Below are 26,165 nucleotides of genomic sequence, written 5' to 3' on the forward strand. Positions count from 1 at the left end.
ACAAAATAAAGCACATTCCTGTGATCATAAGTTTGCCTCATATTGTTTCATCTTAACTTAAAGGTCAAAGTTAATATTTTAAGATGCATGCATGTGTTGCAAAATTGGTTCACTAAGTAACAGTAATCTTATTTTAAACATTCTAATATGACTGCATCTACATTAATTTTGGAGATGGGGTTACTTGATTTTCTCCAGAATGAGAAACAGTAACATAAAATGTTTTCTCTAGCACGTATTTGCTTTCTGATGCGCTGGCATACTCTGGATAAGTTAGTGCAATGTTTCGGGTAAATTAGAAAATGTAGGAGAATGCTCAGAAGTTTTACACAAGAATTCACAGTATTATGACTGAGTGAACAAGAACACCTTTATAGACCTGGATGGGGGGGGCTTGTACTTCCCATGGGGCAAAGAAGCCTGACTGCTCTTAGGACTAGATAGGAAGGGGGAGGTGTGGAGGGGGAGGGAAAAGGAAGGCGGGGAGGAGGTGGAAATTTTTAATAAATAAATAAGAACTGAACAAGACTAAGGCAGCCCAAAACTTGGAATGATAGGAAAGGCCATTCCTTTCTGAGAAGCTATTAACAATTGTTGACTTCTATGGAGACAGAGTATCCTGCAGGGATCCAAAGACCCTTGAGAGATGCTAGCCATTCTTCAGTAAGTGATCTCATATGCATATAAACAGCATTAAATTGTCTTAGTATATTTAAAACAAATAGCTTATATATGTGAGAGGAATTATTGCAGGGTAAACAGGAAATGGTGGAAGCATCTGAAATAGGGACATTTTTCAAATCCATTAATTACTGGTGTGAAAAGTTTAGACAATAAAAAGAAAAAAAACTTGTCAGAATTTGCTATCCATTCGTCTGTCCATCCAGCCACCCACCTACCCCACTCACCCATCCACCCATTCATCCATCCATCCATCCATCATCTATCTATCTATCTATCTATCTATCTATCTATCTATCTATCTATCTATCTATCCCTATATATAAATTTATGACATGCTTTAAGTTTTGTCAGATGTATGTGAATATGTGTGATATACATGTACATATATGTAAATGTATACCCTGTATGTGTACATATATGAATTAATCATAATCATGCACATAAAAAATGAAACTTTTAAATGACATGTATTTTTCTAAACATACAGCTTGTTATTGTATGATGAGATGTTATACAGTATCTCCTCCAGATACTGTTTTGGCATGGCTACACTTCTTACACCGTCCGTTATGATTGTGATGAAGCACATTTAGCAAGCTCTAATGCCTCTTGTTCGTAGCAGTATTACTGAAATAATTCCTATCAAATATCTTCTTATATATGAAATAGAAACATAATAAAATATTATTTTAGCATTTACACTACGAATTAGTTGTTTGTATAAAAGAGTGAGCAAAAAATGGTTTTATTTTCTCAGATTCTGAAGTTTAGAGTGGACTTGGCAGTGTCGACAGACACATAAGATCTTTCCTCCCCTCACTCTCCCCTGTTACTCTCCCTTCGCCTCCTCCCTCCTTCCTGCTCTTTGTCTGTCTATCTCTCTGTCACACATACATACATATAGAGAAACAGAAACAAACTATACTAGCTAAGACATTTTCCACGTGTCTTAATTAACCTTGTAGCTTTTTGAGTACCTTTGTGATTCTCATCAATTTATTTTTAATTAAAATTAGTGTCTCTTATTTTTAACTCTATTTCCACAGTTAATTTTAAGACTTAGTGTTTAAATGAGAGAAAAGCACTGTACTCACTCTGATTTAGGTCAGAATTCAATTTTGTGTCTCTTGGGCAATTGTTCTGCTCTAGGACTTTTAGGTTCCCTCATTCCAATGACAAATGTACAAAGTTATGATGCTGTGAGAGAGCATGGGTAGAGCTAACATGGCCCACGGGTGGGATATGGACCTACTATTCCTCTGCCTCGACTTGAGGGAAGCACCACGTCTCTAACCTTCCAGCCTCTTACATATGATGGAGATTCATGGAGACAATATTTCTCATATTTAGAAATATGCTTTATACTTACCATTCCACAGAACATTTACTCACAATTAAGGGATAAAGAAAATTAATAGAAGATAATTAATCATCTCCTCAGTACAGACCTTTTCATCTTTTACACCATTTTCTAATGTTTATGCTGGACTCAGGAAAATTCTTTTTCTCTCTTTCTGAAAATAACAACCATTTCATCATAATCATTTTGCATTAAGATCTTTAGACTGTGTAGATTAGCAGTTACATCATATTCAAATAATAATTGACTAATTAAGCCCTATATCTTTAGTCCTAATATGGTCAATTAATTTAAAAATATACAAATAAAGCCATGAAGTATTCATTTCTTTTTATTTTTTATTAGATTTTTTTTTAAAAAAATACCAATCCAAATTCTCACTCCCTCCTCTCCTTCCATTCATTCCACACATCCTCCCATCCCATCCCCCTCTATTCCTAACAGAGGGTAAGGCACTTTGCTCTGTGGAAAGTCCAAGACCCTCCCTACTATATCTAGGTTGCGCAAGGTATACATACAAAGAGAATAGAATCCCAAAGAGCGACAAGAAGTACTTGACTATTTTTTTTATGGGGGGAGCTTTTATCACGACACGTATCTATGGACACTCTGTTCACACCATAGGGTATATTACTGTTTTATATGTCAATATAGCAGGCAAAAAGTGGAATTACTTTTAGCAGAAATAAAATTGTTTGCCTGAGAAAATTCTTGTTATTTTTCCACAATAAAAATACTGATTTCCCCATTCCATGTGTAAAAGTTTCCTCACACAATAAAGTCTGTAGAGAAAATTGTTGTTTATAATACAATGAGTTTACAGAGTTTCATAGACTGTGCACTGAGTGCCTAAATACATTTCAGAACAGGCAAAAAGAATTTGAAATGGGCCTAGTTTGACTTGTGTTATCCTGTGATTTAAAATGCATTTGAGTCAATTGAGTCAATGCATTACCAAAACTATATGAATGGGTCATTATCACATCAGTCATATACTAAAATAATGTTTTGTGTTTATTTACATGAAATGTACTTAAATTGAATTTCACATGCTCTCTTTTTCAGTTTTATATGGTAAGAAAAGCTAGACTAGACATAGACATCCTGAAAGTTTTATACAAAAGCATTATTTTTTTGGGAACTTTGTTATTAAAAAGTCACGTAATCCCTCCTCCCTCTCTTCAAGTGAACTCCTCAAGCTTGGATCAATGTTTGGCTGTGGATCTCTGCATCTGCTTCCATCAGGCAATGGATGAAGGCTCTATGATGACAATTAGGGCAGTCACCAATCCGATTACAGGAAAAGGCCAGTTCAGGCAGCTCTCCACTATGCTAGCAGTTTTAGGTGGGGTTAACCTTGTGGATTCCTATGAATTTCCCTAGGACCAGGTTTCTTCCTAACCGCATAATAACCCACTCTATCAAGATATATCTCTCATTACTCTCCCCTCCATAATGCCCCCAACTCAACCATCCAGATTCCTCAAGCTCCCATCCCTCCATACCTGGGTAGTGAGAGCTCACAGACTTTGGACAGACAGCTAGGGAGCTGGCATGGGAACAACTTAAGCCCTCTGCATATGGGTGACAGTTGTGTATCTTGGTCTTTTGTGGGGACCCTAGAAGTGAGATTAGGACCTGACACTGATGTGTGGCCTAACTCTTTGGAACCTATTCCGTATAGTGAGATGCCTTGTTCAACCTTGATGCAGGGGAACAATCTTGATCCTGCCATTCCTTGTTCGTTTCCCAAGGGAGATCTTACCCCTTCTGAATGGAGATGTAGGAAGCATGGATGTGGGGGAGGAGATAGGGGTAGGGAACAGAATGAGAAGGGGAAGAGGAAACTGTGGTTGGCATGTAAAATAAATTAAAAAATAAAAAGATTCAATCAAAGCAGAAAAAATAAAATTTCACATCTGATAAAGTTTATGATTATAAAGTATTCAATTCATTGCATTCCATGTGTTCACATATTGTACAAACCAACTTATCTATAGTTTCAAAGCTTGTGATGACTTAATAGGACATGTCTACTAAGCATTCAACCCTGATCCTACTGCTCATACACCCAGGGGACACTCATCGACTTTCTCAATCTGTTCAAAAACCTGATCAAAATCATGTACATTCAGTAAATCATCTCTTTGTCATTGTTTTTCAGATCACAATTTTTATAAAATTTACCTAAATTATAGCTTAAATGTTCAATTCATACACAGATAGTTGGATAATGCTCATATTGCATTTATATGCTGGAGATGCATATAAATTTTAGGTGAAAATTTTGTGCATTTTTACATTTTTACCACTTTTGTCAGGACTGTTATAAACTTTAAAGAACAAGTACCTTTTGAGTTTTTTCTTAATTCCTGAGGAATAAATAAAGCAAGGAATTGCTGACCATCTGGTAATGGCTGAAAGTTTTTAGGAGCCCCAACATTTCTTCACCATATGATCTAGTTCACTTTGCCACTAGCAAAATTCTGGAGCTGCAGTGTCAGTGCAGGCTTGCCAAACTATTTTCTATTTTTGACTGCAGCAATCACAGCAGGTGCACAGTGCTATAGAATTTGGAATTTGAATTAAACCTCTTTACAAAATGAATGATACTTAACTAGTTTTCAGGTGGTTGTTACACTTGCATTTCTCCTTTGGATGTCTATTCAAGTAATTGGCTATTTTTCTTTGGGCTGAATGACCTTTTATTAACTCCATACACACACATACTTATGCATATGTGTATATATGTGTGTGTGTGTTGTTGTTGCATACACAATTCTTGTCACAGGACTAAAAGTGTAGCTTAGGGCAGAGGCATGTGTGTTGTATATCATGGGTGAGAGTCAGAGATCAATTTTAAGCACTATCAAAATTCCTTAATTCTTTATTTAATATTAAACCAAATATTAATCCTACTGTATAACATATTAATCTAGAAGCTGATCTTGGGAGAATGCGACACTTTTTTTACAGAATGGCACCCAACATGGATAACTGCATCCACATAAAGTCTGAGAGAGCTTGGAAAGTAATTCTAGAACAAAATAGCAGCATTACAGGTGGTTTCTTGGTAGCAGCAATTTCTTGGGTCTGCTCTGCTTGCTAGAGGCAAGCAAGCGCTGTCATCTAAGAGAGGCTTCCTGACTCAGCTTTAGCTGTAAAGCCTTGCAGCTCTTTAAAGAGGTCCTGCTAAGAAACACTTAAATAGTGTTGATGAAAAGCTGACCGCATGCTTTTCAGTTTTCAGTCATAGCAGGAAAAAAGCCGTGCCATTTAAAATGCCAGGCATCCTGCCAGGGCAAACTCTCTTTCAGATAGGCGGTCTGACTACAGATCATTTGAGTGTGGTTTGTGAGCACACTGCTGCAGCTTGCTTGCTTGCAGGGACATTAAAATGCCATAGAATTGTCTTCCTGTTCACCCTGCATCACCAAGTCATGGCAACAGTATGTACAACAACCTGCAATGGATCTAAGAGATATTCAGGAACCATCTGAAATGGTAAATTTCTCAAATTTTACTAACCTTCATTTGTCACAGAACCCCCCTCACAACAAATCATATTCACTGAAATAGATATTTCTGATAACACATGTCAGCTAAGTAGATGTTCTGTGAAAGCAGAGACTTCCAGGAGATGCTTACTCCAGCACGTCTGTAAAATTTTATCTTGTCATATTGAGAATAATAAAGAAAACTAAAAGTAAATCAATGAGAAAGTCTGGAAATCGATAAAAAGAAATGAAAATCTAGAGTTAAGTCGAAAGTGAGACAAAGTGAACCAAAAGAAGGGAATAAATGTTTCAATAGGCAGCTTGAAATTCCAGAAATTGATTAAAGAAAAGTATTTATACTTGTTCATCAAAATAATGACAGTTTATATATGTAAGCAAAAAATTTTTATTTTTGACTACAGTTATTCTTAGGTGTGATTTACTAGGTTTTGCACATTTTTATGTGCAAAAGGAGCAAAAGTCTACTGAAAATAGGGAAGGGATACTTAAAATCATATAGAAATTCTGTGATATACACTCTAATTTATGTTGCTTTTTCTACATATATGCATGAATTTTTAAATGTATGCAACATTCTATACATTTTAATATCAATAAGACAGAAATAATTTTACTGAATACATCTTGTAATTACAAAATCTCTTAACAAGGGCATAATTCGCAATTTCTTATTGCTTTCTCAATTTCCTGTTCACAGCTTTCACAAAATAACAATGCATCTCAAGACTGATTAATTATTCCAATGACAGCATATATATATATATATATACATATATATATAATCTGAAATAAGATTGAGTTAATCTTATATTCATCTGTTTACTTTAGAATGTAAGATTTAAAAAGCTTGAACTCACATAATCCTTTAACCTAAGACACTGCATGTTTAATGAGTATGCATTGTGTACCCGTCCATAATTAGATGCATCATGCTGTTTGCTATTGTTTGTAAAAGGAAAAGAAATATTTCAATGAAAAAAATTATTTCAAAGAATTTCAAGTTTTATTTGGGAACTAAGTTCCCAAGGGGATTAAATTATCCACAATGTCAAACATCTTCAAGACAGATTGACTCTCAGCAACTTTCTTTCCACTGAGAGTTATAAGTTTCTCATAAGAAAAGAGAATCCTGACATTTCCAACAGTGTGGATGGCATTGAAGAACTTTATGCTAAGCGAGATAAACAGACACAGAAGGGTAAGTATAACATGATCCCACTTAGGAAAAGAATCTCAAATAGCCAAAATTACAGACTCATCAAGGATAATTTTGATTGCCAGAGGTAGAGGGCTGCACAAAAGCAGAAGAAAAGACTTAGGTGGATCTTTGAGTCATGTGAGACAAATCAATCCCTGCCTGATACTCCCTATAAAGTATGCAGTACGTTGTTAGCCATATTGCAAATGGCTTTTTTCCTTCTGTGTGTTGTGTTCAATTCCAGAGAGGGTGAGGCCTCCCACTGGGAGTCGACAATTGATATGACAGAGTTTGCAACTTATAATTATATTAGTTTTTTTGTAAAAAAAAACAAAAACAAAGCACAAAAGAACTTGAATGTGGAAGAAGACAGGGTGTGGTAAGTGGAAGAAATCCTGAGTGAATGTGTAAAGGCAGATAAGACCCTGGGTGAATATGTTCTCTTGGCATTGGAACATGCAGTCATAACAATCACACCAAAGTCTCGGATCCATGTTAATCGCAAAGCCTTCCCCAGTTGATGCACAGAGTGATGGAAAACCCTTCTTCTGGTCCGAGTGAATGCATTGATTGTGTATATAGAAACTACCAGCCACAGCTGCTTCCCCTGGGATGACTGCAGTCTGACACTACTGTGCTGTAGAGACTTCCTCCCAAGATTAGCTAAAGTCACCTCTTTATTCATCTATATAGAATAAAACAGCCTTCTCCATTCTGAGGAGATTGGATGTATATAAAAAATACTTTGAGATTCTGGGTTTTAAAATATGAAAAAGTGTAGATTCTTAGCTCATTTTTTAATTGTTTTGGGATATATTTTTTCATTATTGTGGATCAACATATGACCCTTTGCATCATAGAAATAGTTCTACCACAAAGTTATTTTATCAGTAATTTTGAAATTGTATTTGAGTCAGCATCTGAGTGAAGTACCCCTATAATCCTTTAGTTTACTCTTAAACTAATAGTGTGATTGTGTTTCCCCTATCTCATTCTATTTAGTGACTGGGATACTAAGTAATTATCACTCTTTTCTTGATGAATTTTCATTAGCCAATGAAATTACTAAGAAGGAGTCTGGGGAAAATATTCAGTTATATTGGAGATACTTATGAAATCCATCATGTTCTTCATTCTGAGTGCATACTCATCTCCAAACTCATAAACTTGCACATATTGCAACTTGAATGTCAGTCTATAAAGATAGTTAATCTTTTTCACATATTAAACTGCTCAGACTTCAACAGGAAATGATGGTTTCATACTCCTCAAGCAGGTTTCTTCCAGTTTCTCAAATTCTCTCTGAGTTATTCCAGTGAGGCATTGGTGCACATTTTGCAAACTTTGACCTCGTAAGTTACAAGTAGTTCAATTATGTCAGAAAAAAAAAAAACGAGCGAGGAAGTAAAGTAAAGAATCTTTACATCTAGACATGCTTTTCATGGTAATAAAGAAACTTAATAAACATACTTCATTCTTCCTCTCTTTTTCTCTCTCATATGTGTGTGTGTGTGTGTTTATCTTTTATCAAAGACTCCAGAAGAAATAGTGAATGTTATATTAGTTGCAAAGCTCTCAAAGACAGATCATAACCAGGTATCATTTGAAGGATGAACCAGGGGTCAAAGTAATTTAGTTTTTAAAAAGACACAAAGGATATCAAGCAAATTACATTATAATTATGCAGAGATAGTATCTTCCTTTTATGTATAATATAGATGCAAATATAAATGAAAAGACTTTTAAAATGTATTTCTTTTTCATTTCACTTCTCTTCCTAATGACACGACTAGCTTCTATTTCCTTGCCTTAAGGAGAATGTGGATGTCTGGGATTAGTTCCCAGAAATGTTAATATTACTTTATTTTCATTTTCTCAAAGCTACTAAAACACAGCTGGGAAATTAAATGCAAATGCAAACATTTTCCTTAGTAAAATTTTTTCTTCTTTAGCAAAAACCTCTTACATTTATTTGTTTTAATGATGATTTCTATTCAACATTTGTCATTATCTTTAATGAATTCACAACATGGATTTGATTCAAAGTGAATAGTTGGGCCATCTAATCTTTTCAGACTGCTGATTCAAAGCTGTCTCAATTATAGAAATCTGAGTAGCTCCTACTCTACAGATGAATTGCCTTTGATGCTCAACTCACATTCCTTGTATCTCCTTTCTCTTCTTTATTTTAGGTGATGTTCCCTGACTGTATGTCTCTAACAACTAATATTCTGATGTATGTAAATTGCAATGATATATATTCTTATAATGACACTACTGATCCATCTATATGCAGAACGAACCCTGTGGCACTTAAAAAGCTATTTCCTCCATCTAGAGTTCTAGACAATTTCCATTTTAATCATTCTCACAGCTTTTATACCCTTAAATAGATTGAATTACATTCTTAACCAAACTATTTTGAAATGGCATATCTCACAAGGCATGATTGATTACCTATTATTACCAGATATGCTAAATGTCACCGAATAGACACCATGGATATGTTAATCCTTCTGGGCAACTACTCTACCATGAATATTTCTTGACCTATTCCAGTAAAATATATCTTTATTAAATATAATAAGAAATGCCTGGAGCTTTTTATAATGTTATCTATACATTTGCAAGACCCAACATCATTTCTTCAAAGAAATTATATAATTTTTAAGTACAGAAATCAGCAATATACAGTCGTCTTAATGCCAAGCCAAACAGCATATTTCTAAAGGAAAAGCACATTTCTCATACCTAATGTGCATATTTTAAATGTATTTTGTTTGTTAAATTTTCATATAAATAAAATGTCTCTATATTAAGCTATTTAGCCAAATATCAGTTTGTATACTTATATTTGATTAAATGCTTCCTCTTACAACTAAATTAATCGTGAAGGTAAAAATGTCTAAACCACAGTTTGGAATAATACATAATGGATTTGCCAAGTTCATATATTTCCCACTGACAGTCAAGCTTACTGAGCTTAACTAAGCAATCATCAGTGTCTGACGTAGGCTTTTTCTAAATAAGCAGTTACTCGCTCACAACTGTACTCTACATCATCAAGGGTCAACATAAAAAACTTTAAGACTGCACACTGTCCTTAGGATGGTCTAGATATTTTGATTTTATTTGCCTTTATATATGGTTCCATGAAATGCAGTGAATGGGGCTGCCTGAGCAAGAATTCATCTGGAAAGATGGGAGCAGTATCGAGATCTCCAGCATGCACATAAATTATGGTGGCTTTGGCGCCTCAGCAATAATGAAAGTAATGAAAGCACATAGAAGGCAGAGAGAGCTGCTCCCCCAAACAAGCTACGTGAGCCCATGTAGACATCAGGCCTTCATATGAAAGCCAACACATGTGAGCCCACAAAAGTGGGAACATATATGCTATACCGATACAATTGAAAAACAATATACAGAAAAAAGGTACAATCTGAGGTGGGAACATAACTCAGTGGCAGAGGCCTAGTGTCCAAAATGGCACAATTAGGACATTTGCTCAACTATGCTGATAGCAGCATTATTCATAATAGCCAGAACCTGGAAACAACCTAGATGACCCTCAACCAAAGAATGTATAAGGAAAATGTGGTTCATTTTTACAATGGAATATGACTTAGCTGTAAAAAAAATGATCTCATGAAGTTTGCAGGCAAATGATGGAACTAGAAAAAAAATTATTCCAAGTGAGGTAACCCTGACTAAGAAAAAAAAACATGGTATGTACTTTCTCAAAAATGGACATTAGGAATTAGGTACAGGATAACCAACTTATAATCCACAGCACCAGAGAGGTTATAAAACTAAAAAAGCCCAAAGAAAGATGCATTAGTTTCCATCTTTGGAGAATTGATCACCAGATATACAGTCCCAACTACACCAATCAGAGGAAAAGATGGCTAGACAAGGCAAGAACACACTCAACACCACAAAGAGCAACACAACACCAACAAAAACTAGTGGTCCTACAACAGCAAGACTTTAACACCCAAATACAAATGAAGCAGAAGAAAAAAATCGTGTGGAAAATTCCCACATGAGTGAGTTAACAGAGCAATTGAAAACTCTAGAACAAAAAGAGGCAAACTCACCACCCTGGAAGACTAGATAGTAGGTAATAATAAATTTGAGAGATGAAATCAACAAAATAGAAAAAAGAAAACAATATAAAAATCAATGAGACAAAGAGTTGGTTCTTCTAGAAAATCAACAAACTAGACAAACATTTATCCAAACTAACTAAAAGGCATTGAGCAAGTATCCAAATTAATAAAATCAGAAATGAAAAGAGGTAAATAACAACAGGCATAGAGGAAATGCAGAGAATCATTAGGTCATAATTTCAAAAACCTGTACTCCACAAATTGAAAAACATAAAGGAAATGAACAATTTTCTGGATAAATATCTTTAAACAGGCATATACTATAAAACTTTTTCCACTAAAATATACATAGTAAGAAAATATACAAGTCCTAATCTGTTAGTAAAGATGTGAATAAAAGTGAGTTTGTAAGACGGATATTCAATTAAGTAGACTCATTGATTCTTACCTATACATAATTGTCTATAGAAGGCATGGCAATATCTACATTGAAGGATAATAATAATGCTCATCTTTAAAATTTATTTTTATTACAGTGCTAATAGAACAATGCAAATTAACTTTCAAATCATATAATCATAATATATAAATATTTATACGTAAAAAATCTTATGATTATGTTTTATATATATATATTCATAACTGTGTGATTGTGGCACAGTTCTTTAATTCTAGCACTCAGGAGGCAGATGGGCTGATCTCTATGAATTTGAGGCCAGTCTGGTCTCCAGAGTGAGTCCCAAGCAGGACAGGCTCTAAAGCTACGAGAAACCCTGTCTCAAAAACTCACACACCAAAAAGATAAATGTACCTGTGTGCTCGAGCCCAGCTTCAGATGGCAAAGGAAACAACATCAATCATCTTATCCACAGGATTCAGTAATGGATACCATGTCAATGATTTCCCACAGAACTACACAGCAGAGTTAACGTTAGGAACATTTAAAATATTTTGAATGAAAAATGTTTTTAAGTGGAGCAACACAGGTGTGCAATGGTTTGTTATCCCTTTCAGATATCTAAATGGCATTTCAAACAGGTTTTAAAACTCTTCTCTAACAATGTGAATTTCTATGCTATTACCTCCAGTCTGCATTGCTATACTGCAGTTCAGGTACAACTAACCGTTTTAGGCAACTTACTGTTAGCTCAACTGAGAATATCTTCAAATTCCCAGGAGTCAGTCTCAAGAACATCTTGAACTAACCATCTCACTCAGAAGCCTCTCTTCAGAAGCAAACGCTGGGGTCTGAACTACGGGGAGCATATACTCAGTTCTTCACTTAGAGAGTAGCATGGGGTGCCCCACTTTCATTTGTCATAAAGTAAAGAAACATGAGCCATACCCCTTCCCAACATGTCCAGCCAACCAAGAATATTCACATGCAAAGACCTCAAATTATTTTTCTAAAGTTTGGGTACAAATCTTAGTACATAGTCTAGTTTGATGTAGGTGAGCCTTGACTTGTTTCTATGTGTTGCTTTCATTGGTTAATTAATAAAGAAACTGCTTGGCCTGATAGGTCAAAACATAGGTAGGCGGAGTAGACAGAACAGAATGCTGGGAAGAAGAGAAATGAGGCAGACGCCATGACTCTCCTCTCCAAGACAGGCGCAGGTTAGAATCCTCCTGGTAAGTCACCACTTCGTGGTGCTACACAGATTATTAGAAATGGGTTGGATCAATATGTAAGAGTTAGCCAATAAGAGGCTACAGATAATGGGCCAAGCAATGGTTAAATGAATACAGTTTATGTGTTGTTATTTCTGGGTGTAAAGCTAGCCATGCGGGAGCCAGGCGAGAACGCAACCCGCTGATCCTTCTACACTAGTTTTTCATCACCATGTGTTTTCCACCCCCCACAGTGCTCATAAAATAAACATGCTGCTGTTCCTTTTCCTTCTGTTTTTCTGTAATGGAATTATAAGTAAGAACTGAGACAGTGGGATTATTTTACAATGCTGAGCGTGAGAGGATTCAAGTTTCTTGAGTTTTAAGTATGTGCTTAAGAATAACTCTGCCTTTATACACAATCTTTCCAGTGGAACAACCATAAAATATACAGCCATTACTATTTCATCATGTCCAGTGATAAATGATTTCTGCCACCTTTGAAAATCTACTTTCAATGATCTGAAAACTCATAAGAAAGAATAGGTAGGTATTTTAGGCAAAGGGATGTCTGAGATATGAAAGTGTATAAAAACATTTCCTTAGTCATGATGTAACATGTACATTATAGCACTTCCTTGCAACTTTTAAATAAATGTAAATAAATTTTTACTTGTATATATACAAGTATCTCTTTATACAGGCAAACGTTTTTAATGAAGAGAGCAATAACACAGATCCAGATTGAAAGAGAACACCATGGAATTTCAGGAACAAATACAGACATCCAATGCTCTTGTGCACCACAGAAAAGATTCAGTGGTTAAAGGAACCTCTAACAGCATATTAGACAGCATGGACTACTCATTCTCTATGGTGGCTATAAAGTTTCACCCATGATTTCCCGTACCTGTTAGCACATGATTTCAGCCTAAAATTTCAAGCTACCATTAGTACAATGTATGGGTGCATATCATTATTTCTTTAAAAAAATAAATACACAACAGTTTTTTATGGTAACTGTGTGAACTCAGTTTCCAAGTATGTATAATTGTGTTTTGTATTCTTAATCACCTTGACATTAAAGCAATGAATTTTTGAGGAATATTGTTTTAAGGTGTGTTACATTCTTTTATGTGGTATTTGATTAATTCTGTGAAGCTGTGATTTTTTACCTGTCTAAAACACCTGATGGTCTAATAAAGGGCTGAATGGCCAATAGCAGGTGAGAGCAAGGATGGGCATGGCTGGAGGCAGAGAGTATAAATAGGAGATACAAGAAGGAGCAAGCAACCAGGAGCAAGAAAACAAGACTTCAGGGGCCAGCTACCCAGCAACACAGAGAGCCATGGAAAAAGAAGTATAGAAAGATATACAGAAATAGAGAAAGATAAAAGTCCAGAGACAAATAGTCAGGATAATTTAAGAAAATCTGGCAAGAAATCAGCCAAACTAAGGCCAGGGATTCATAACTAAGAAGGAGCCTCCATGTGTGATTTATTTGAGAGCTGAGTGGCTGGCTTCCCCCAAAAGTTAAAAGAGTAAGAGCAAAAACATCACACAATAGATGTGCTTCTCAAAAATAGAAAGGGCCCATTACTGTGCTGCAAACTTTGGCTCTAGAATAGGGTATCAAAGGAATTAAAAATATAAGACTTTTTTTCAGAATTTAAAGGTAAAGAGAGTCTTTTTTTTTATCTCATTTACAAAAATGTAAAATTGGGAATAGTATTAAGTACCTGAAAAGAAGGCTGCTTCTAACAGAAAGGTATGTTTTCTCCTTTTAAGTTGCTGAACAATCACAGCTCTATATTTATAGAGACTATATCAAGAAGGATTAAAAACAACAACTAGTACTATTTTCTACATCTGCAACTTATATGTTTTGGAAGGGATCTGAACACAAAGAGGTTATTAGGAGAAGGAAACATTAGTCACTCTTATTTGATAGGAGAAAAATACTGAATATACCAACTAAAATATCATGTTTAACTCTTTATGTACAAATAAGCTATATTTCAAAATTTTTACAAATTTGAGGAACACAAAAAGTTAACTACTACAGTTGGAGAACAGCACACTACAGGAAGTTATTAATTCACTATACCCTAATGATGATACAACTAAAAATAATACAAAGGTTTTAGTGCCAAGTTGCAGCCTCTGTTAATGCCCAGAATTGTCCACCTCAGGAAAAAGTCCCAGCTGGCACCACCTAAAGCAAGACTAAAGAACAGTTGCTGAAAATGTTGAAGCATAGTTATGTGTCATAGTCTTACACAACTTACAAATTTCTTGCCTTAGTGAAGAAAGCCCTATCCACACACTGTTTGGATACAAAACTATACAAAATGTATATACAAAATGCAGCAATGTCCTCTGTTTAAGGACTTTCTGAGAAATTGTTATCAAGATTGCGAGTCTAGAAAAGCCAAAATAACAATGATTTTTCATAAATAAAATAAATAGCACGTCATATACCATAGGAAAGCAAAGCCCAGAATATTACAGTGCAGTAGGTGAGAAGTAATTTTAGGTAGATGAATTTTTATGACTGACAAGATACATGACAGGACATAAATTAGAATGATTGATCAATTCACACATAATCCTTTTTATTTAAATTTCACTGAGTCCAAAAGTAAGTGTCTTTCTTTTTCAATATTTGTACAACATGAAGAGCCAACATGCTAAGAATTAAAGATGAATGTTTCAATTTAAGTAAAGGAGAAACTGATGGGTCTGATTGTGTCTATTCTAAAGCTATGTAGAAATCACACTAGTAGACACAATTTCTTAATGAGAGACCTGTCAAGTGGAGGATGTCGGGGATGGGAATACAGAGAAAGCTGCAGAGGCGAAGCATCTCAAACAGATTTCTGTATATCATCTTAGAATGTAAAACAGGAGGGCAAGGTGGAGGACAGACCCTCTGAAGTGGAGAGAACCTAACATTTTCGTTCTATTTTAAATCATACTTCACATTAATATTACTTCTCTTGTGCCCTTTATGGTAAGAGTTGTCCCCACCAAAAGATATGTTTTTTTTCTAAGCAAGAAAGCCTTGGAAGTGCATGTGGGAACCATTCTGCTCCTGCAAGTTCTAAAGAATTCAGAGAGACAGGAGCCAAATCACATGACAAGCTCTTAGAAGAAACTGTGAGAGTGATGCTTACCTAATCTGGGATTTCTCTCTGTATGCTGTGATTACCATTAATGAATAAAGAAATGGCTTTGGACCTATAGTAAGGCAAAACTTTGGTAGGCAGGAAAGCTAGGCTGAATTCTGGGAGAAATAAGAGCAGAGCCAGGGAGAAGCCATTAGCCCTGCCAGAGACCAGATGATGGAACTTTAGCTGGTAAGCCACAGCCACATGGCGATACACAGATTAATAGAAATGGGTTAAATTAATATGTAAGAGTTAGCCAATAAGAAGCTAGAGCTAAAAGGCCAAGTAGTGATTTAATTAATACAGTTTCTGTGTGATTATTTTGAGTCTAGGGCCTAAGCTAGCTGGGAGGCCGGGAACCAATAAGCAGCTTTTCTCCTCCAACATTTACTGGTCAGGGGACATCCACGAATACTGAGATTATAAATAAACATGTTCATTTCTTGTTTTATAGTAAGCTGTGTCTTAGAAGAATTAACCTTCCAATTCATTTGATCCTTGAGGTTGCTACAAGGTTTCACATGGCTCTATCTGGGCTTAGCTTATAGGATTTAAATTAATATATAATGCAGTAACCCCTAAATTAGGTAAACTTAAAATTGTACCTGGTTTTCTTTGTCCATGTACAAATCATCTTTCATAAATAATTTGTAATGTCCTTCACAGAGGCTAATTCAGTAATCTTAATAGACTTATTTTTTTAATTTCGATAGGAATTTCAAACAGTCACAAACAATACTGTAGCACATATATCAGAAAGTGAACACAAAGCGAGGACACAATAGAAATCATCCAGCTCTTCAAAGAAGAGAAAAGAATATTACCACCAGCACCCCACTTGTGTAGTACAATAAAGTTAGGCTAATGAGAAACTAGAGAGTAAGAGGGGGGACAGGAGCATCCTAAAGTGCTGAGGGTTTGCCCTCCCTTTCTCTCCCTCAGAAGCCACAATCATGATGACTCCAAAGCCACACATAAACTTCAGCTGTCTGGAAGTTTTCTAAATACAGTCATGTTCAATGCATGCTTATATGTGCAGCTCTCTAGTGAACCTTACTGTTTTTTCAAGTTTCTTTAGGTCCCCTCCCAATCACTACTACTACTGCTTCTATTTCTGACTCTTTGCTGGAAGTTATAGGGCCAAAATTATCAGGGACTTCTTCACTGGCAAATTCAGTGACTGCCAAAGCAGATATTCTTGCCTCAGGACTAACCTTGGAAAATGTTGGCTAATTCATTATTAAAATGTGATATTTTGTTTCTTTAATTCCTACCTTCCTATGTAATTTTCATTTTTAATTCATGCTGATAATGACTTGTGACCTCTCCTCTCTGTACTGAAGCTTGTACTCCTGAGTTTTACTTTTAACTTGACATTCCCAGGGCAGGAATCAAATTTTAAATTGTATTGTCTGTGACATCCCTCTATATTAAAAAGACATTTGGAGTCTGTTTTTTAATAAATGGATTACCTATTATGAATGCACAATTTTATTTGTGATAACTAAACATTTTTATAGTGAGCATCTTTTTAAATGCATCTTTTTAATCTTTTTCATAGTGTTATACGCACTTTGTCAGTGGTTAAGATTGACGGCACAGGTGACCCTGGCAGGCCCGATGGTGGGTGGAAGACAGACACATAGGCCATGGGGAGAGAGCTTGGACATGGAGAGTTAATTTAGAGGATCTTGACAGGGCATAAGGGTAATGGGGTACGAGAGAAAGAGAGAAAGAGACAGAGAGACAGAGACAGAGAGACGGGGGGGGGAATGGAGACCAGCCTGTGTCAGCTGGGAAGATTGGACAGAGTTTGTCTCTTAAATGAACAGGGTACCCAGGTGACAGAGCAGGTCAGTATAATCGTAATTATAACACCACTAAACTTCAAAAAATTCCAGTGAAGGGAAAGGGACAGCCATTTTAAATTCACATTTTTGTATTAACACCGTTGGTTCTTGCAGTCCATAAGAGTCAATTTCTTACATTTTATAGTTTGATTCCTGCTGCAAATGAAGGTTAAGAACTGAGATAATAATATCATGCAGAGGCTGCTGCTTCATGAGACCACAAAAGATTTAAAATATCTTCCAAAACTGCAGCATTGTTTAGAAAAGTATACCCTTATTCAATCATATGAATATCATTTAAAAATTTGAATTGAACAGCTTGCATTTATTTAACAACATGATGGATCGTTGCCAAATCCATTTTTGTCTTTATTTTCTTTTTAAAATGTGCACTTGATTTATCTTTTGTATTTATATGTATGCAGTGCGCACGCTAGTGTTAACATGTACATGGAAGCATTTGTATGCAGGTTCATGTGGAGACCCAAGGTTGATTTCAGATACATCCATCTATTATTCTTTATATTATCCTTTGACTAGGGGGCCCTTTAGTGAACACAGACCTCACCATTTAGGATTGTCAAGCACTGCAGCATGTCTCCTAATTTTGCATGCTGGAATCGCAGTCAGATCTCCACACCCTCCTGTTCACATGGGCTCTGGGCATCTTTACTGGAGTCCTAATGCTTACACAGCATTGATCCAGCTATGAGTTTTTATTTTCTTGTGGTTTTTGTTGTTTGTTTGCTTGTTTGTTTTGAGGCAGTGTCATGATACATAGCCCAGGCTGGCTTGTTTTGACCTTTAAATTTTGAGTTTTGGGTTTCAAAGTGTGAGCCAGCATGCTGGGCTGCTAAGTGCCTTTCTTACCTAGCATATCTCTATGCTTCAAATACTGAATGTGTAGAACCTTAAGTTATCTTTAATTTTGACCTAAGGGCAGAATCATTACAATAACCCTTAAGATAATGATATTACAATGACTAAAATCCATTACATTAAACTCGTGTTATAATCTACGAGTAAATAGAACCTCATAACGTTGCTTCTTAAAAGTTAGTTCATTATATAAGGTAGCTTACTGACCAGTTAATGGTGTTTTATCACATTTGAGTTTCATTGGCTATTGGGTTGGACTTGTAAAATGTCACTTCTCAGAACAACATACTTCTACATCCACAACAAATGATATGCCAAAGCATGGGATGATCCCTCTGAGAAAAACACGTAGCAATAATGTAGGCAAGATTCTTGTCTGCTGACATGTTCTGATATCATTGCGTAGAATCCTCATGAACTGACTTAAAGCAGCATACTGCTCACACTTATCTGTGTTTCCTTTCTCACTGTTTCACCACCAACAAAGCACAAACATCTTCCTTTAACACTCTTCTCAATGCTTTGTCAACTGTGCACCACTCAGTTATTTCCAGCTCCGGTGACATATTGCTTCACCCATTCTATTTAGCTCATGATTTCTCCTAATGAAAAATGGTTAAGCTTTGTGACATTAGACAGATAATTCATAAAATTTGTTACTAAAACAAAACAAAGCTAAAACAGCCCATCTATCTATTCAATAGAACTCCTATGGAACACACCAGTGCTGGACTACTTTTCCTCAATACTAGCAAATCTTAGGTACCTGCCTTCTTGATTATTTCATTTTTTTTGTGTTCTTTGACCTTGGATTGTCTCCTCAAGTTTAAAACCTCTTAACCTAAGCAGTTCCATTGCTACATAATTTGTAAAGACATTATCTATCAAAGCACCGATGACACTCTAGTCATTATTGTAAATTACTTTTTAAAACCTTCTTCCTTGTATGCCATTATAAAATAAAAAGATGCTGGAATTTTATATTAAATTATTTGTACATATTTTTACCTAATGAATGATCATTTTTCTTTTTCCTTCTACCTCCTTAAGGTCCAAAAGAACAGCTAATATAGTGTGAGAATAGGTGTGCAATGTACATTTTTAATAGTCAAGTTGACATAGTCTTGATAGTATACTCAAAAATTCTCCTTAACCTCTACTGTTTCACGTTCTTTAACTAAACTACAATGATTCATTTCTGTCATTTCCTTATTTTGCAAGGTATATTAGCCTTTTCAAACCCTCTTAAGGGACTGATAACTTACTAAGTCATTTGTCTGGTAAGTTCCCCTTTTCCACATAAAAGAACATTCAATTTGGCTAAATCTTAACAACATAATATACCGTATCTTCAAATATATAACCTCCCGCTACTTTTTTAAGGTATGAGTATGGCTAGTGTCTCTTTCTGAGTATTCCATGTGTGTGAATGCCACTGCAAAGGAAAACCAGTGGATTTCATTGAGCCATCTCACAGAGATGGGGTCACTTGAACCCAGGTTTTTCATAAAAGCGTCAGGTGGTTTTAACTTCTGAGTCATCTCTGTAGCCAAAAGAAATAATATTTTTAAGTAGCCTCTTTCAAAGCAGTCACTTATTAGATGGAAGGAGTTTAGTTCAAAGCAAATATTTTTACATTAAATGTATATGATTTTTTCTCTCTCTCTTTTTTCTTTTGAAGCAGAGTAGGTCTGTCTGTCTGCTGTCCCTCTCTCTATCTCATGTTTGGTTTTCACTTGTTTGGTTCAATGGATCCTATGTTTCTTTAGCACTTTGCAAGCACTTGCTCATTTGATTTTCTCTTGAGCACAGTTCTTTCATTATTTTTTGTTGTGGCTTCCTCGTCCCTTTTAAGTTACTTTTAAAGAATAGTCTGATATAAAATTTATGTTGACTAAGTCATATTAATTTTTTAAAGAAAGCACAGTTGATCTTTCTAAGGTACGTCTAAGCAACTCAAACCAATATAAATTATTCTGGAGTCACTTAGCATAAATAGTGTTTTTTATTCCAGTGAAAGAAAGAAAAATTCTAAAGTTCAGTAGCTCCTGGAATGTACAGTAACCTCGTCTGCTAATTCATTTTGCTTTCCTAATGAAGTTGTAAATGTCACTGCATAAGTAATTAAATTGGTTTTGATGCATGGTGACTACAGGTCAGTATTGCTCCTCCTCCAGAGCAACCACAAAGGGAGCTTTATAAACTGGTTCTCACACCAAAGTCAGTTTGTTACAGGATGCATAGGGAAGAGAGTGTGGCCACAGGGCTGTTTTAGAACAGTAAAAATCCCCTAGTTTTGCATATGTTCTTGAGGAGCCAGAACCTAATTCTCTTCAGTATAACACTTCTCTTAAGAAACAGCTTGTACTTTGGGATCAAGCTTACAGACCATATTGCATAAAGCAACATGAGAAAAAGAGCAAAATGAAATCAAGATTGACGCTGTACTCACGAAATGCTCTGTAGAATTCTTCAAGAGCCAGGTGCTTGTCAGCATTGAAATCATCGTACTGGAGCAGATCATACAGAATACAGCCAGAAAGGTCCTTGTTGAGTTCTTCCTGTTTAATCACCTGCCAATCAAAACAGCAAACCTTCATATTTGTCTCAATATTTCTATATAATAGATTTATAGGTAACAATCCCAAAATAGATTACTTAAAATCTGAAGAATAGTAAAAAAGTAAGCCAACCACAGACAGAATTTTTGTTATTGAACAACTTATTTTAACTGCTATAATGGTGAAATTAAAATACAGGCTTAGAATTCGTCTTAATCTCACAGCATAACTTAAGAAATCTGCACATTTCCTACTTGGCTTGTATTATTTGCTGTATTTACATCAACTCAGGGAGACACCTGCACAGGAAAACCTTGTCCTGTTCCTCATTGACCCGTGTGAGAAGGAAACACGGTTCCATCCTGTCATAAAAAGTGCGACATGCTGTGACTACTTCCTTCTTCGTATTATCTGTGAAAAATGAAGTTAGATTTTGTTTTCCCCTTATGCTGAAACTCTGCCGTAGCTGGGGGATGAGTCATTTGAGATTGGGCCAGACTCCCTGCTCACAAAAGAACTATTAAGCAAATGACTGTTTCCAGGAGCCAGACAAAATGAATGCACCAATGGAAAACAAGTCTACTCAAGCATGATGAGGCAAAGCATCATTGTCATTCTTACTCTCTCTACTCCCATAGACTGAGTTTCAACATTTTTATACTCTGATGATTTTGGCTATTGCTTGTCAGAGAGCAGAGCTCACACAATTTAGCAGACATTCCTATCCATGGTGTGTAGGGGCATTGCCGTGGTCACAATTCCCCAGGCCTTAATAGTCTATCACATCCAGAGGCAGCAATTCCTAGTGCTTGTAGATCAGCCTCAGAATGGTTTGTTGTTTGAAAAGTGATGCAGGGCAATCAGAAAATATAAACTGTGTACTCACCAGGAGTGTACTTAGGTTCTGCCAAAGCCCTTAACAGCTGTCTAATTTATTGCAAGTTAATTTACATTACTCAATTAAAAAAATAAATACAATTATTACACTGCCATTCATTGCTCTAGAAGCGGTCAAAGCACAATCAAGTCATCTAGTATTCACCCAAAAATAATTCTTTAGCATTAAAAAGTAATTAAAATAGTCCCTTTATGTAATACATATCATTAATAATCACCTACAGAATTTCAGGTACCAGCTTTTGTGTGCTCTGACCATGCATGTACATTGTTTTGTCCTTCTTTTTGTAAAACACAACATCTCACATATATTTTGCTATAGAGGTACATATTGGTCCCATTCTCAGGATCCTCTAGAGCATTTAACCTTTATTTTAACTCTTTGTGGGATTGGAGGTTTGGTGACCCAGATTAAATGGAGTGTGAATGACTTATGGGCTCTCTCCGAAGATGGAATCAACATATACCACCAAAGCAGTGTCATGTAATGAACGTATCCTAATTGCTAAACAGGACCTCAAGAAGGTATTTATTCATTTTCATTAAAACTTTATTTTAAATCATACAAATAAAAAAGCACCATATGGAAAAATGAACCACAACCACATTTGATGCATCTCAAGGAACCATCTGTATGTCTGACTAGCCATTCTGAATCTGCAAACCTTCACTTAAACTTTACACTTTTAACTAAAAGCTATGTTCTTTTCAATAATATTAAATCTTTACTGTTTAAGCTGCTATTTGCAAACTGAGATGAGAAGGACATAGAGTTCTCTGGCATAACTGTTCTTATAAATGACTGCTGTAGATGGTGAGTATTATACCATATGTTCTACACATTCTAGCTACAGGGATTAACAATACTGCCTAATGACCGAAGCCATCACTGCTATAAGCCTTTTGGGAAAATAAAACTTTTCCATTTAGAAGCGACAGATCCCTAAGTCTTTGTCCATCTGTTATTGATTAGACCACTTACAGTAGTTTGCTAAGGGCTAGGATTTGGCAGGGAATGGATCGTGCCTCACTGTAGTTTTTCCTGAAGATTCACATTTTGGTGTTATGACAAGACCTGGGACACGGTAACGCCAAAGCTATCAGACATTCCAATACTAGGTGCTCCCAAGTCACACATAAATTTGAAAATGGACATATGAAACATGTATGTTAGGATGTTTTTTTTTTTGCCGTATTCTGTCTCTTATTTTTTCTAATCCGTTGCAAAAACTGAGTTCATTTTTAGACCCAGAAAATGAGTTTCCAACTTTTTGTACTTGATGGTCTTTTGTTTTTTGATTTTTCTAAAGTGGGTCATAATTATGCACTTCAAGATAATGCATATCTATGATTGTTTAGAACTTCTATCTCTGAAAATGTCTACAGAGTTTTGTAAAGTAATACCATAACTCAGAGATTATTCAGTACTTTGTTGCCTTGATATTGTATTATTTCTGGTCTAGAATTTTTAAAACTTTATTACAATAAACTATTCTTCATAAGCTTCCTTCTTTAGTCAATTTCTCAATGGTTAGTATCTAACTGCTTCTCTTATGAAGTCATTCTTCCGGAGTTTCAAATACAACTTAGGATAAGAAAATAAAAAAAAAAAAAGGTCCTTAACTGAGAACAGAGCAAGATTCTTGGAAAAATCACTAAGAGATATTTGTTTGGAGAAATATCAGTTGGATTATTAAATTAATTAATTTTTAAATTTATTTAATTACATAATTAATTTTCAAGAAAAAAATTCACAAGAACTATGAAAATCAGATACTTCATGGAATTAGGAAAATACTGGAACATGTTAGCTTAGTGATAAGCAAAGACTCTTTTGAAGTTGAGAAGGAAAGACTTTCCCACCTAAGCATTTCTAAACTCCAAGTGGTACATCAAGGGAAGGGTGACTTCTTTGATGGAAAGAGATTGTGATGTCCTTAACTTGGAACTCAGAGACAGGCCCAGCATGGAAACACAGGGCTCTACAAAGACGCTCTAGCTCTGGCCTTGTGCGAACAGATTGGATGTAGCTTTGGACTCAACACTGACAGTCAGCGAGGAACTGAATCTACTAGCAATCTTTGAAGTGGGGGACCCACAGAGAAAAACTTCCATATGCTCGATGGTGAGACGGAGGATGAGCCACAGAAGGTTCTGTAAAAGAATGCTGGACTCTCTCGTAAGGAAATGCAATACCAGGCAAACCCCAAAAGATCCTCCTTCAGGACTGTATAAACAGATGAAGCTTCTAGGCATGCATTGTCTGGAAAGGGATATGCGAAGAGTAGAGTAGATTCAGCCTACTATAATGACAATTGAGGTGTAGACCTGAGATTCACCTAAGGAGACAGTACAGATGCCTGTAGTTAAAGGTCCTAAGGTGCCATCCTGCACAGTGCTCTCCTTAATGATCAAGACACTACCTCCACTATCTTTTCTCTGATTTCAGCTAGTACAGTTTGATGAATGACTCTGTCTGCCTTGGAATAGAATAGGTGAGTAAGCTCTGAATTGCTGTGCATCTCAAGACTAGACCTGCAATACTAACACCCAGCAACTGTAAGACACAATGACCATTGAGCTCAAGCCGGTGCCTATGGTTATTCCTCTTGGTGACAAGCTCAGGCTCCCAGCCCTGGAAAGACAGATTTGGATTCTAGCCTACCCTATATCTGCTAGGAATCTCAGACCATGGGTTTTGGTCCTTCTTCTTTATTGTGCTCTTATCAGATGGCTGAGCGTTCTACGGCTATCACACAGATGGAGTGGTAACCTCATTAACCCCAGAAAGCACATATTAGTTTCAGTGTCTGCTCAGGAGAAGAAAAATGGGTAAGTACTCATCCTATTCAAAACTGGGGTATATAAAAAACAAAGGTGTTAAAGGTTTAAAAATATCTAACACTTCAATGTTTATACATAAGAACTTTCAATTAACTATCATATTTCTAAATGGACTAAGATACCAAAACCAACCATAAAGTGTTTAATAGGAGAGGTCTCTGACAATATAAAATAACTGTTTTTAGAAACAATATGAACATCAAAATGTGAGTAAAAATAGTCGAATATCTTGTCGCTTAAACTTAGCAGAGATAAAAACATCTTTTGAATCAAACATAAATCCTGGAACTAAAGACTATACTAAATGAAATGGAAATAATGCAGAAACAAGAGAGAAAAGAATCAGCAAGTTTGAGGACCAATTATATGCAAATACACTTTGAAGAAGAAAAAAAGCAATAAGATAATGTAAAATAATTAAGAGGGGAAGAAAAAGTTTAAAAAGTGATTTGCCAGCATTAGATAGAAAATTTTAGATCATTGAGATTCAAGAAAGACATGATAATGTGAACAGATCTGAAATAGGATTTACTAAAACATCAGATGTAATAACCTAATGAGTCGTACAAATGTCCAGGTTCAAAGAAATGAAAAGTGAACTCAACAGGATCTATTGTGAAATTATCAGAATGAACCATCCTAACATTAGCAAAGGATTCTAAATGTGGAAAGCAAAAGGAAGAAAACAGCCCAGGAGGGGGACCAAATTATTGGAGAGGAGACTTCTTTATAGAAACTTTCAAAGCAGAGAGGTGAATAAGATTGTCACAATACAGAAGAAAGAGCGAGAGAAGAGGAGAAGAAAAAGACAGTTTAAGTAGCAAGTCAAAATCCAGTAATTGAGTCATGCAAAGAGAATTCTGAGTGCTTGTGAGAAAATTCAAAAAAAGAAAAAAAGGGAAAAAAAAGAAAAGTGTCTGGTGACCTCAGTTTCTTAAACAACATGGAAATCTTCTTGAAATGGATTCTCATGTCCTTCACAGGAGTATTAGGTAAGAATGGGTTTACTTCAGATTATTTATTAAAACTGGCTGTTGTTATTTGTGTATATGCCTCTATGGGGAACAAAAAAGCTTGTTTTTGCCATGTGCACCTTGTCCTGGGGATTATGTACAGATTTAACTCATTTGAACTTTACTCAGGTGACTTTTCTTGAGCCTGAGGATTAAAAAGTATTCACTCATAAGTGGATTCTAGACATAATTAAAGGTCTTTGAGCCTATTATTCGTGATCCTAGAGAAGCTAAATAAGAAGGTGAACCTGAAGAAAAACATGTAGTTATCCTCCTGGAGATTGGAAATAGACAAGAGTCCCAGGTAACCTCGGGTGCATGGGGGTGGGGGGTAGGAGGGTTGTTGGAAGGGGAGAGGGTTAGAGAGAAGGGAATAGGGGAGGAATGGGGAAAGCTCGGGGGACTGGGATGGGGGGAGGGAGGAAGGATGGATATGGGATCAGGGAAGAATATATCTCAACTAAGGGA

General features: G+C 35.8%; 1 protein-coding gene across 4 annotated transcripts in view; it reads right to left on the bottom strand.

The window, feature by feature from the left end:
* The window catches only part of Fstl5 (follistatin like 5), a 501,743-nt gene that overhangs the window by 192,095 nt on the left and 283,483 nt on the right, over positions 1 to 26,165 (bottom strand). For all 4 annotated transcript variants that reach the window (XM_085682503.2, XM_085682502.2, XM_048424769.3 and 1 more), the window contains exon 6: positions 20,835 to 20,955. In XM_085682503.2, the coding sequence (XP_085538629.2) occupies positions 20,835 to 20,955 (121 nt within the window). The remainder of the gene's footprint in view (positions 1 to 20,834; positions 20,956 to 26,165) is intronic.

This window comes from Myodes glareolus, chromosome 20, assembly GCF_982192425.1.
Source record: "Myodes glareolus chromosome 20, mMyoGla1.1, whole genome shotgun sequence".
Lineage (NCBI taxonomy): Eukaryota > Metazoa > Chordata > Mammalia > Rodentia > Cricetidae > Myodes > Myodes glareolus.